Source organism: Falco rusticolus, chromosome 8 (assembly GCF_015220075.1).
Source record: "Falco rusticolus isolate bFalRus1 chromosome 8, bFalRus1.pri, whole genome shotgun sequence".
Lineage (NCBI taxonomy): Eukaryota > Metazoa > Chordata > Aves > Falconiformes > Falconidae > Falco > Falco rusticolus.
Window position 1 is genome coordinate 28943975 of NC_051194.1, and position 14657 is coordinate 28958631.

The 14657-nt window shown below is 40.6% G+C and overlaps 1 protein-coding gene across 1 annotated transcript in view; it reads right to left on the reverse strand.

The window, feature by feature from the left end:
• Positions 1-14657, reverse strand: part of THSD7B (thrombospondin type 1 domain containing 7B) — a 269315-nt gene that overhangs the window by 137696 nt on the left and 116962 nt on the right. The window contains exons 8-10 of the mRNA XM_037398576.1: positions 10964-11155; positions 7232-7466; positions 4509-4624 (exon numbers count right to left, since the gene is read on the reverse strand). Coding sequence (XP_037254473.1) covers positions 4509-4624; positions 7232-7466; positions 10964-11155 — 543 coding nt within the window. The remainder of the gene's footprint in view (positions 1-4508; positions 4625-7231; positions 7467-10963; positions 11156-14657) is intronic.

Consider the following 14657-nt stretch of genomic DNA (forward strand, 5'->3'; position numbering starts at 1 on the left):
ACTTATTCTTTAGTCCATTCCTCTCCTGGATGCAGACAGGAAACAACAGCAGCAACTGCACATTCCCTATGCTGTGTTTCCCTTGTTTCTCAGAAAGTAATGGGCATATATGTCATTCAGTTTTCCATTACTTTTAACCCATTCATGTAACTGCTGTTCACTAATATCCTCTTACAGTGCAACTTGCATTCTCCATTTCTTGTTTCTAATTTTTGTGAAACAATTTGACAAGCAAAAAGGAAAAACAATTCTGAGCACTGATGATGTTATAAAGGGCTTCTCTAGCTGTGTTTGATGTTTTCTCTTCATGGTTTGAAGCTTGAACATGCATATCATATACAGACTTACACATACCTTGTTCCCCTGCGCTACTCATTTGTTACTATGGTAGTTTCAGGACAGAACACAGAATCCAGTAGGGATTCCACCCTTTGTTACAGATTTTTTTGGTAGCTTCCAGGACATCTAGACTCCCGTTTGCATAGAACATGTTTCCAAGAGGTATAGCTACCAATTCTCTCAGTTTGTTGAAGTCCATCTTTTTTTTTAAGTGTCTTACTGATACTGCCATCCTTCCCTTCTCCTAAGAATCATGAACTCTATCACTTTGTGATGATTTTCATTCAAATTATCTACCACCATTAGAATCTTAGCCATTTCCTCCCTATTACTCAGTACCAAATCTAAATGAGCTTCCCACAGTAATTTTCTCCACCTCAAGAAACTAAATTATCCTCAACATTTATTGCACATTACTCAAACCCCATTTTCAAAATTGAATTTCCTCATTGGCTTTTCTACAGCATTCCTTACAAATGCTAATGAACATAATTTTTATATCTCATTTAAAATTGATATAGCCTGATTTTCCAGAGTATTAGCATTATGTAGGACTGTCCTTTTAAAGCCAAATTTCAGCTGATTTCAAGCATGGGTATGATGGCTTGGCCATTGAAAAAATCAAGCCTCAGGATCTCAAGACCATCTTAACTTCTTGCGCTGGCTTTGGCTGGCTCTGTTTCTGTGCTTACAGCTCCCCTGGCACCTACAGCTGTAATTAAGAGCATCACCACACAGCCAAGGAGATGTATAGAAAAGTGGGAGAGAGGTCCAGAGGAGAACCCAGCCAGGATTTCAGGGCCAAATTTAGAAGCTATTTAGCTCTGAGACAGCAGAAAACTAGTCAAAGGTGACAGCGATGAGGCTTTGACGAGTTCTGAAGGGGGGACATGAGGGTAGGACAGCCTCACCTGCAGCTGGCAACACCTTCTGGCCACCCACGATCCAAACCCAACCTTAATTCCCGTGCCAGGGGACACACAGAAAATAAAGTGAATTTTTATCTGAAACATTTTCGTCAAGCACTCCTTGAAAAGCTTTGCTCTGGTAAGTAATTCTAGGACATATTTTTTCTGTAATAAAAAGGCCACAGAGAAATATTGTGCTGGTTTTGGCTGGGGTAGAGTTAATTTTCTTCATAGGAGCTCCTATGGGGCTCTGTTTTGGATTTCTGCTGGAAACAGTGTTGCTAATCCAGATGTTTCATTACTGCTGAGCCCAGGGCTTTTCTGCCCCTCACCCACCCCACCAGCGAGGGGGATGGGGCTGCACAGGGAGCTGGGGGGGGACACAGCCGGGACAGCTGACCCCAGTAATATCCCATACCACTGAATGACATGCTGAGTATATAAGCTCAGCAAGGAAGAAGGAAGGGGGGACACTCACGGTGATGGCATTTGTCTGCCCAAGTAATGGTTATGTGTGATGGAGCCCGGCTTTCCCGAGGATGGCTGAATACCAACCTGCCCGCCCATAAGAAATGGTGAATGAATTCCTTCGTTTGCTTTGCTTGCAGGTGCAGCTTTTGCTTTACTTATTAAACTTTTTTCTCAACATGGTTTTTTCACTTACACTCTTCTTATTATCTTTCCCATCCCACCAGGAGGGAGTGAGCAAGCAGCTGTGGTGGGAAGTTAGTTGCCCAATGGGATTAAACCATGACACTTCTATGTCCTTGACTTTGCAACTTGGATAATGCTGTTTGAGAATTTTGGGGTTGCCTCACTTCTGCTTCCACTCCCACATCCTGTCCCACCAGCCTCCAGTCTCCTCTCCGTACAGCTCAGAGCCATATGACTCCTTCTATCAATCCACTCTTCTCATGCCTCCCCTGCTCTTGTACCTTTCCTTCTTCTGCATTTGATCCCCAGGTCTTCCCCAGTACTCTGCCCAGGGCGTGGAAAGGTGCATCACTATTCTCAGGTGAGGGACAAAATCCCTGTTGACTACTCTCAATTGTGCTATGCCTGGTCCAGCTTTTACACTAAACACTCAGCTCCATGCCCTTTGCCCCTGACCAGACGGAAAGACAGAGTCTGGTCAACACAAGACTCTGAGCAGTCAAATAAGGACAGATTCTCCAAGATTTTAGTCACCAAAATCAGAGCTGCGTCCTGTATTTTTGTACAGTTAAAAGCTTTTGAAGGGGTAAGTCTTCAATTTTGACCAGCTCTGGTTGAGTGTTTGTTTAGGAGAACTGGAAGTGGCAGGTCCTTGACAGAAGCTCTCTAACACGAAGTAGAGGTCACTGGCATTTCTTTTTGTGGCATGCCATGCATTTTAATCCACTTGCACCTCATCTTGCTTCAAATCTGATTTAAGGCACGGGGAAATAAACAGGACAGTTACTACCTAATATTTCATGTAAACTTGTTAAGAGAATTACCTAACAGTGAAATTTCTAACCTTCCCCCTGGACAACCAATGGCCAGAAAAGGAGAGGTACTTATAGATACCATCCACTTTCAGTAGGAAGATGAAAAATGTATTTATTGTCAGGTACTTGCTTTTTTTAATCTCCCCATTTTAAATCTATGTTGACAGATCAGAGAGCACATCACCCATGTTGAAATCAGTTACCTCCCCAGGACACCTTCCCCACCAGGAAAGCGGGTGACAAAGGGAAATCTACATGCTGCTCATTCAAACCATTTCATATTCTGAAACCTCTGTATCGATTCTTTGATTCTTGTTTCGATTTATCCTCAAAGACCCATTAAAACAGATATATTATAGAAGACTGAGGTAGACAGTTGTCACCTGTAAGTATCTGAAATGGCAGAGAATCAATAACTTGCAGCAACCTCTCTGTTCCTGCCTCACCAACAGGTGTTTGGATTCAATTGCACTTCTTTTGTGAATTATGTTGTCCATCCATCTGTTATAGCCCTAAGTTCACCGCTGCCTACACTTCTGAAGTATGAGATAATCCTTCGCCAAAAGACAGCCAGTTGTCTGATGACATTTAAATGTAGGGAAAATGTCAGCTTTTTTATTGTTAGATAGTAAAGTTGGACGCATTTTCTCAGATAAACTACAAACAGCCTAACTGGTAAAGTTCTGTGTAAAGCTGATTTAGTGATTGCATGTTTGTCTAAGTTCTGATCTTATGCTGGTACACATTTAATTTTAAATCTGCCAGGCAATACCTGTGCCTGCTTGATCTGCTTAGTAATTCACCATCTGTATATTGTTTTCATTAAATACAACTTTTCTATAAAAAAACCCCAAAACTCCTAACAACTCACATATGTATAGTGGTTTTGAAATTTCATTATCATGCTGAGGTTTTAATTGCACAATGCAAATTAAAAAAAACCCCAAACTTGCAATGCAGCCATATCAATAACAGATTTAGCAAAAAGCAAACTCCCCCATCTAAGAAGTTTTAATTTAGAATTATATTAAAATGATAACACTGCCAAGGAGGTTAAATAATTAATTTCTTCTCATTTTAATTGTAGACTATTATTTAATAAACAAAGTAATTTACCAGGTAATTTATTCTACTTCTTCATAATCAGCCCATTTAAAGTCTAAAAATAAATTGCTAATTAAAACAGGATTCACTGTTTTAGAAAGCAACTCATTTTCCTGTGAAATCTAACAAGGAGTATGCCAGAGCATCCACTGAGAATCTTTGAAGGGCAAGGAAGCCACCAACAACAATGAAACACTCCGATAACTGAGAAGGCTTTCATCAGAACAATTAATGAAACACACAAATTTGTCACAAAAACCACTAGATCATTATAAGGAAACTTTCCTAAACGCTTGGCGTACAAAAGCTAACCAACTAGATCAAAGACACGTATGGTCCTTGAAAAGCCATGAAGCACAGGAGATAACTGCACAGCCCTGTATGTATTGGTTGGTCAGGAGAAATAAACTTCATACAATAAAGCAACTCCATTTATAGCCATACAGCGCTGGGACCTTGGACTTCTGACTCTGAAGGCAGAAGCCCAAAAGGAATTTATTCCAGGTAAAAAGAACTTACACCTCCAAATCTGCTCACAAGTATCCCAACAACATTAGTGTCAACAACACTGCAAGTCGTTCAGACAAATGCCCATAAAATTATTAGACTGACATGAGCTACAACTACTGCATGTTTCTAGGGCAATTCTCTATTTTTTTTCCCAAATCTTGACTTCTTAAAGGCTTACCAGGCTGACATGCTGTTGGGCAGCGAGTCCACTCACTGAAAGGCGTAACAATGCAGTCTTTCTTGCAGAGGAGAAGACACGGCCGCACAGTCTCAGGTCTGATGGACTCTGGACATCTATTGAACCAAAAGCAAAGATAAGATAAAATATAATAAAAAATGAAAACTACTGAGAAATGGTTTACTCCTAAGACTCTCACAGGGCTGTGAACATACTGCCATACCAAAGACATCACTCCTGGTCATGGCAAGCCTCATTTTTCTTCTCCTTTGCACTCATGTAATCCAACTGAATTTAGTACACTTCAAAGATTAAAAATAATAATAGTACTACTGAAAAAAGTGGAGCTTGGCTTGATGACTACAGGCTACAAAAGTGGAGCTTGGCTTGATGACTACAGGCTAAATGTAACTGTCTATGATGCCTAAAATACAAAGCTCACTGAAGCAAAACAGATCTATTTATTAGCGAAGAAAGCGAGTAGTTATGTTTATAAGGTAGTCCTGGTTTAACACAACATACAAGAGCCTTCAAAGCACTTGCAACTGTGTGTAAGGCCCAACATTGTATTCCTCCATTTTCAACCCCTAGGAAACGCAAATATAGCTTAAAGTGATCTTTGATTGAGGCCTCAACTGTTATTTACAAAGTTGTACAACACAGTATAGTATGAAGAGCTCTATATTTTCTTTTTTAATTAATTTTTAACTCCTAAATGAAAAATATGTCATGCGTATTCTAATAAAAGTTTCAGGCAGAGTTGATACATAGAAATTAAAAGGGTGGAAAACGGACAATTTTCTGGGATCAGGCAGACCTTGCATTTCAAGTCAGGGAACAGAAAGGGAATTACTGTTTTTAAATTTTTATTAATTTCTAGTAGAATGATCACTCAAAAATACTTAGTAATGTATGCAATGCAAAATGAACCCATTTGAAAGATGAATTTGCCACTGAACACTACTAGGAAAGAATATAAAACTTACAGTCAAACTTCTGTTACTAAGATAGTAATAAGGTACTTGGAGGTGTAATTTAAAATAAAATAAATACAAAGAGACATGCCTTCTCATTTAGCTGATTATCCTAGAGGGCAGATTTCTGCCATCTAGAAGAAGACACTGAAATATTTTTCTGCAAACATTTAAGTTTTCTTTGGCTTTCTGTGCCTTGCACCTTCTCTGGGTATGGTGTAATTTTTCTTCAGGAAATCAGGAAAAATGCAGAAAACAAAAAAACCACACTATGCCAACACACAAACGTTGTTTACGTAACACAACCCATTTCTGAAGCCAAGTGAACGGTAGACTTCCACCACAGCAGTTCTAACTCCAGCATTACTTTGGGTCAGTTTTCAACAACTCAAACATAAAATACACTATTGCCATCACTGGTGCCCCCAGGGAGGAGGGCTGCCCTCCACCCAGTCACCAGACTGGTCAGGCCCTCCTGGGTATTTACAAGGTAATACTTAATTTTGAAACATGGAGTTTTTATTCCTTCACTTGGAACCTTCTTCCTGAAGACTTCTAGAGGTTTAAGCTTTTTCTTTTTAAGACAATTATGGCCATAAGAAGAATACGCAGCACAGCAACAAAAGAAAAAAAAAAATCACTAAAAAGCTCTTTTAAGAACTCAGCAGTCCTTTTTGATCCAGCCACTTCCATTACATGAGGAACAGCACGGCACTGTAGCCACCACACCAAAGCCAAGGACAGGCACTTTCTGAAGTCCCCAGTATACAAATATCTTCTTTTGGAAGGATTTTTTTCAGCACTGAAACTCTGGTTTCCCTTCACGTACTTCACTCAAGTATTTACTTACCCCCTCTTGTTCCATTTCCCCTTACACCATCTCAAAAGTGGAGGGGGGAAAACAATTAGTTTAGACCTCATATAGCTCTATAAACAATATGTTTAATTAGGTAAAGTTACAGCATATCAATGGATTCTAGATACAAATGAATACTACATTTCCCTCCTTTTATTTAGTTAATCTCATTAACCTCAAGAATTTTAATTAACTTTACTGAAATCAACACAGTCTGCTTACATGAACAGGATTGTTTTGAGAGCTACAATAAGAAATGAAACTCGATTGTAAGCCTCTAGACTCATTAAAAGTGCAAAAAATAATTAGCAATGTCTTGTTTTTTGATATTAGGGAAAACATCTGTGCTACTTATTTTCGCCATTTAGTAAAGCAAAGCAAAATTTGGAATATTTGTATTGCAGAATACATAATTTTGTTGTGTTGGTATCACATTATAGAAGCTATATAAATCAACTGAAAGATATAGATTACATGTATGGTTCTGCCTTGTTGTGGTGTAAATATAATGCAATGTATTTGTTTCTATTTTATTACAGCATTGTTAATAATGTATAGATGAATGTTATATTCAGATTTACTTTGTATTTTCCTCACACTTGTCCTTCAGGAAAAATATTTCCAGAAAATTGAGAGCAGCTACAGCAAAAAAATCTACACCACTAAAAGCATGCATTTTGCTTGGATCTACAGAGAAAATTAAAAATGGGCTAGTTATTTATTTTCATTACATATTAGTATCCCTTTCATAGTAGTGATGGAATAGTAGCTCAAGAATTAAACCTGAAATGAAATTATTTTCAACACTGCAGATTCCATACACTAGCTGAAAATGCCTTTGTATGTCACGTATTGCAATTACAAATAATCACTAATAACTTTTCTTTAAATACCTTTTTGGTGTGACCTGGCCAGAACTGCTCTTCATGCAGAAGACTTTCCTTGTCTGTATGCCCACCCCACAAGTCGCTTCTTTGCTCCAGTTAATGGTTGTGTTGAGTGCAGTTACCAGCACGTCTTCAGAGCAAGAGCTCCAGGGAGAAGTTTCCCAGAAGAAATGCACGCACGGGTGATCATTACAGGCACGGTGCTCCTGCAGGGCTCTGTCAGGGGGACAGGCTTTTCCACCTGAAAAAGAGTCAAGAAAACATCATATTTTATTTTATGACATGTGGTAAAAGGAAGACATGGAAAAATGAATAAAAATGTTAGGTTTGCTTAATATCTTCTTTCCCCCACACCCCCCATTTAAAAAAATAAATAAATAAAGCTTAAATAAAGCTGTTGACCTTTATGGCTGCAATAACAACCTTCTAAAATATTGTTTCCCCATTAAACTAGCCTTGCATAAAATTGTATTCCAACGCATAATGGAAACAGAAATAGGCAAATATATTTCTGAGTTACCTTATTGATACTCCTACACACAGCCAAGTTAATTCCATTTAAATGCCAGTATCACTCAGCAAACATGCAATTAGGTTTAAAGACAAATTAAGCATTATTTTTATGTTCACTCTCCTTGCTAATTTCCCAAGGAGGAACATTTCTTTCTAATATTCGGACTGTATTCATGCGTTGCCTAAAAAAGTTGAGCTGCAGAGGTTACTGAACCATCCTGAAGGGGGAATGTATCAAACGATACCCACATCTGCAAATCAAAGCGAGGCGGGGGGGGGGGGGGGGGGGGGGGGAACTTGAAAGATCGGTTTTGAGTATGAAGCCTTTACTTTCCTGAAGCAGCTTCCTTCAAATTGGTGTCCAAAGATTTTCCTAAGCTACTGCAATCTGTCAACAACTGGTGATAAATCCACAAAGTACAGGAGTTTGAACAGCCTCCCTGGAAGCTTTAACACTCTAGCTAGCAGCCTGAATTTATCCCATAAAAGCAGCAGATGTTTGCAGCCCAAAAGCTAAGGAGTAATGCAGTGACATTTAACAGTAAGCACTGTTATTTTAGGAAGAAAGAAGTAAAAATTACTAAAATCAAACCCATTCTCTTTCAGGTAAGAGAATCCGGCAACTTGTGACATAGCCAAAGTGCTGCAGGTTTTGAAAGAACCGAAGTGTTGGGGCCAGATACCACAAGGTTCAGAGCACCTTTACACCCTACTACAATCAACAGGAGATGAAAGTATATTGCTCCTCGAAGGGATGTCTACTGCCTTGCAGGACCGACCCTCCTCAGATAAGTTATGATCCCAAATGGCCACAATGAATAGCAGTGAAAAAAGAGAGAGAGAAAAATTTCGTAGCACACTGATTTGGATAACCATGTCACATTATTCTTCATCTTTTCATGAAAACGGGACTGTTCCACACAGTCTCAGAAATGTTTAGTATGATGATGGAGTAGAAAATCCCCCAAGTAACTTATTTCCTGAAGATTTTGACTTGGCAGGAAAAATGCAGACCAGTTATTGTTCCTGTGTGTTTAAGCACATGTAAAAAAAAAAATAAAAAATTTAGCAAGCAAATGGCAAAAGGCCTGGTCCACTAGGAAAAAATAAAAAGAATGGATCAAACTAAAATTTTGAGCTTCCCAGGGAAAAATTAGGGTGTTGTATTCAAGAATACCCAAAGTAAGGAAGCTTTCCTAAACAAGGGAGAGTAATAATAAGGCAGTTTTAACTTAAGATAATAACACCTGTTCCATGCAACCTAGCAGTCTGCCTGCAAAACTGCAAGCAGGAGATGCAGTTTATAAAAAGCACCAGAGCCTGACCATTTCTGCAGTTTGTTGACAACTTTTGTACAAGGAAAGCAGGACAGCACATCACTGCCTAAGCCATTCTAGTTGCCATTTACAGACTTTTTTATGGACCAGATGTTTATCAGTTCCTCTAATCCATTTTAAAGCAGCTGAGACTGACCGCCTCCACAATCTCCTCTTGCACCAAGTTTCAGAAGTTTGCTGCATAAAGAAATACCTTCTAAAACCTGATTTAAACCAAACCCCTCTAGCTTCATCAACAGCCTCCTGGTTATCACGTTCTGGGAGCTGGTGAACAGCTTGGACAAAACAACCCAAAAAGGTCTGAACTGAAGTCAGGCTGTGAGATGGCACCCAGAAGTCCTCAGTCAGCAGAGCCACAGCTAACGCTGCCTCAGTTGATAGAGGACAAATGAAATGGCACTTTCAAAGGTACCAGAGCTCTGCAGAAGTTGGTGGCTGAGCTGTGAGCTGGGTATGAAAGAGTCAGAAAAAACAGGTAACATAACATTGCCTTAGTATTGCAGTGATAATGGTATTAAAACCACTTCCACGCTCCACAAATTCAAATCAATCCCTATTTATCTGTACGCAGGTGTGTGACTCGGCATAGTAAGCCATTATACTCATTGCTAAAGACGTACAGAAAAAGTTGAGGCATTTGATTTTACTCATTAATTACTCTTTCCTGAGAAACTTAAAAGTATTCAGTTCAAAGTCATTTTTAGTTTAGTATGTTTCAGGTTGAGATGACTGAGCTTATGTACTTCCAGAATTCACTACTTCAACCACTTTCATAATTCCATGTTTGCATTTCATTATCTCCATGGAAAACATGAAGCCAACCGTATTTTTGATTTTAATTATCCTCTAGCTCATAGACTTTTTTAGTAATACTTATTGACAAGCATATAGCAGTCTTCATCCTCAGGGGCCCCAGTTTTCTTTGCAAGTGCTTATAAGGATGTTTATGTGACTACAGATCATTCACGTTAGTAAGGCTTTGCAAGATCAGGTCCTTACATTGCCCCAGAAACAGTGGGTGGCTATTTTACAATAATAGTGGTGGTGTAATAATTTACAAAGTAGCACTTAAGAGAGCTTGTCCTCACTAGATTTGCATCTAGAAGTTCTTTGCTGCTGCAGTAGCTCCACACAGTTCTGACAATAGCAGGTATTTCGTTCTGTCAACAAGGCTTTACTCTGTTAGATGTGTTCACACGTTGTATGAATTTTTATGCACCTGATGTGGTACCTTTCAAATCCTGCGTTATAAACCAACACATAAATGAATTACCACACGTGTAACTGTAGTTAGAAGACTACATTTCTAATATGAAATCGTTTGTGTAAATAATTTTATCACTGATGTTGATATGTAAACATCCAGATACACGATGTGTCCGTGATGATCTAGAGGAAATTACATATATTCATCAAGAGATACTTACCTGCTACAATAGAAAAACAAGAAGGTTGATACATTCTAGGTCTGCATTAATAAATTTCCTCGTTTTTCACAGCTCACTGTTCTTTTCTAAATCAGTACTAATACGTTCCTACATAAAGACACTCGCATGATGAGTCTGTCATGCAGCAGTTTCATTAATATAGGATATAGCTCTCCTGAAATAAATTCACACCCAGACTGGCCCTAAATAGACAATAATTCATAGGCTGAAGTAAATAATTTTGAAGTGTGACAGAATTTCTCCAAGTGACACATGCATTAACTCAAGCCCATAAAGATCTTTTACTGGCTAGGCATGAAGTACAGACAAGTATTAAGTGTTATTCCTCATTGCTGCAGTATTGGGATTAGCTCTGATCTGAACACAGTGTAGCTGAGGAATGTAAGTCAATTCATTGAATAAACAAACAGTGATTGATCCAAAAATGTTTTAACACTCACCCTCAGCTGGAAGGGCCAAGATGGACCTACTTCTGCTTTGACTGCCCTCAGCATTTTTACTGGAGCATGAGTGGGAACACGGGGACCATGGGGACCACTCGCTGATGACGCAGTCCATTGCACAAGGGATTTCACAAGCCGCAACTTCAGGATGGGAAAGCTGTGAGCAGAGGTGATGTGGTACTTCTTCACCTGGAGCACAGACAACAGACATGGAGGAACGCTCAGCTTCATTCAATATCCACAGTCTGCATTAAACAGATTAACTTTATGTCAAATGTCCATCTGCCCATGAAGAAATATACTACAAAAGAGCACGTGGTTGGCTTCAGGCTTGGAAGTGTAATATATTAATAACTGAAGTATTTCTTCAGAAAAGGAAAAAAGAAAAAAATGTGTTTCAAGTTTCGTGTGTGACATCTTGGCTGCACTCCATTTTACAAAGCAGGCAAGCACGAGAAATGAGATAATTCAATCAACAGAAAGATGTAATATCAATTAACAACAGAATTGACAATAACTGCCCCATACTTACCAGCAATCTCCGCCTACAGAACCCATTTTCCACAATACAAATTGCACAGGTCCCCAAGGAAAGGAGGGGTTTTTTGCCTGTAGGCCCCAGAAGTGTCTGACAGGTGTTTTGGTCCTTCTCCTGCAACCCCACCAGAATGAACCACTATTATTTCTGACTCCGCTTCTCACCCAAAAACTTAAGAAATGCAAAATTATGGATCTGTTGGACCACTCACATCCAAGGGAGAAATACTTTCTGCCGGACACGAACCAAAGGACCTGAAGCAAAGCATATCTGATGATGAGAAGCATCTTTCCAAAACCCCCTTCAACAAGAAGGTAGGACACTGGGGAATGTTGGGGAAAAACCTACCAACCAAAACAACCGCTGGCAGAATAAGCAGCAAAACAAAGCACATGAAGGATACCATGTGGAGTCCAACACACAAAACTATTGGTTTTAAAAAGCAAAATAAAATATAATTTTATTTTTAAAATAACAAAGGAAATGTCCAGTAATTTTACTAATTATATAGACATTACAAGGACATCATAAATCATAAATATTCATAAACTTTTAACTCTTGTAGTACTGAACTACACCTAATGTCTTATAAAAATAATTTAAGTGATTAACAGACATTACTGACTTTGTTACACTATTCTATTCTTTAATGTTTCTGGATCATCATGAATTTTCAGCTACATACCTGAAAATTCTGGAAGCTCAAATCTACCTGTTTATAAACAAGCTCACACTGAACGTTACCACCTCTTTTGCCCTTATAATAGTTATAAAGCTCTCCTTCGAGGTTTCTTTAATTATGAACCTAGGAAGAAACATAATAACTATCCAGGCTCAATTATACATAGGGGAAAAAAAATAAAATTTATAACAGCAACAATTGGCTCTTTCACCTCAAGCTACAGGAACAGGCTCTGTAACAAGGTGGCCCAGGATGCAATTATAACTAGCAGGGTAGAAAAGTGTACTGCTTTTGCAAGGCAACACATATACAAGTGAGTAAATAAGAAAGGCAGGCTGCTAGTGAGAGTGCATAAAGCTGTCAATAGCACAGTGGTATTATCTGCAGTTGCATCCCTAAATGAAGACAGGCTCATCACCCTCGAGGCGCAAATAAAACTTTTCAAGCATATTATGAGAGGTAACGGAGAATCTAGCAGGCAATCAGACTGCAAGATATGTTTAAAAATACCTTCTTTTTATGCCTTTCCCTTGCACATGCCTATGCTTATCAGAAAAGGCTCGATATGCCCAGTCTTTGCACTCCTATTTTAAGTCTACTCAATGAGAAAACAGAAACCAACACCCTCCCTACAGACATCCCCCCAGCCAAGGTACTGTGCTTGGCACCCCTGCAAACCAAGCTTAATCCATCATTTGCTTTGACTAGCCCATTATCACCACTGCTGTTTTAGATGCTCACATAATGCTGAGAACTATCTTTAGAGAAAAACAATGTAAAACCACCAAATAAACCTGTAAGTCTTATTCCAGCTGTCTTCCTGAGTCATTTTACTGTCAAAATCCCTGCTAACATTTTGACAGCTTGTCGGTACGGTGGCAGATAACGTGAGGGCATCCTGGGCAGGCGTGATTTTAGGAGTCAATGGTAAAGAATCAAGAGATTATATGCTTTGGTGAAGTAGGGTAAAACAACTGTCCTCCTCTCCCATCACTGACGCTTACAGGGAAGTATGCGAACAGTCAGTGACAGGCTGCCGAACGAGAAGGGATGAGATGGGACACTGGTCCCCACCCCTCCATCCATGCAAGGGGTTATCTTCATTATATACGGACTTTACGGCAAGAGAGCACCATGAAGTTCACCAAATTCTGGATGTAGCCCAATTTTTCAACCAGACTGTGCTAGAGATGTAAGCAGCTGAGAAAAACCTACTTGCTGAAAACCAGGAGAGCCTTTCCAGTGATTTAATCTGACTTTACAAAGTCCAAGCGACTTCACTCAGAAGATGGTTTAGAACACTTGGGTCTCCTTTGGGTTGTTTCCTCCACCCATGAGCTCAGGTCCCACAGATTTTTGAGTGACTACTGGCTGGAGAAGGGAGGTAAAGGAGGAAAATGTTCTTTCCGCTTCCCTCCGTGATTTCGTTTCACACTGGGTTTACAACAGATGACAGCAACACTGCAAACAGGGGCTGCACTTCATGGTTCCTCAGCACAGAAATGAAGCTTTGAGTTTTGTTATAAAGAGTTTACCACCCGGTGCATGAAGGTACAATTCAACACTCACTTTGATTTTCTTTATAGCTCTGTTGGCTGTGTTCAGGTTTAATTACTGGCTTGTATTACTGCAGAAGGGGAATGTTCTTCTGTACAAGCTGCCTGGCAGAGAATTTGCAGAAAACTACTGTATACTACAAAGGGAGATAATAATCTTTCATTTTCCATGAAAAATACTAGTACAGGATACATCTGAAGTGCGCTTTATGCATTGTCACAGCTTTACAGGGAATATTACAATTCTCTAGAGCTTCCAAATTGTCCACCCAGAACCCTGAAGGTGTAAAACTTATTTCAGATATTCTAAATAATCTTTCTAGATCTTTCTATAACCTTTATATGCACAAGTCTGTGGGGCCGGATGGGACCCACCCGAGGGTGCTGAGGGAGCTGGGTGAGCGCTCACCCCGCCGCTGCCAGCCATTTACCAGCAGCCCTGGCTCACCGGGGGGTCCCGGCAGGCTGGGGGTCAGCCAGGGTGACCCCACCGGCGGGAGGGGGGATCCGGGGAGCTGCAGGCCTGTCAGCCTGACCTCGGTGCCGGGGCAGGTGCCGGGGCAGAGCCCCCCGAGTGCCATCCCGCGGCACGTGCGGGACAGCCGGGGGATCCGGCCCAGCCGGCGCGGGGTTATGGAAGGCAGGTCCTGCCGGGGACCCCGATCTCCTCCTGTGACAGGGAGAGTCCCTCAGCGGGCGCGGGAGAGGCTGGGGGCTGTGCCTGGGCCTTCGTAAAGCCTTTGCCAGGGTCTCCCGCAGCATCTCCCGGAGGAACCGGCTGCCGTGGCTGGGGCGGGTGCATTCTGTGTCGGGTACGAGACCGGCCGGACGGCTGAGCCCAAGGAGCGGCGCCGAGTGCAGCGGAGTATGGCCCCGGCGCTGGGCCCCGGCGCGGCCGCCCCTCGGCCCCTGTGC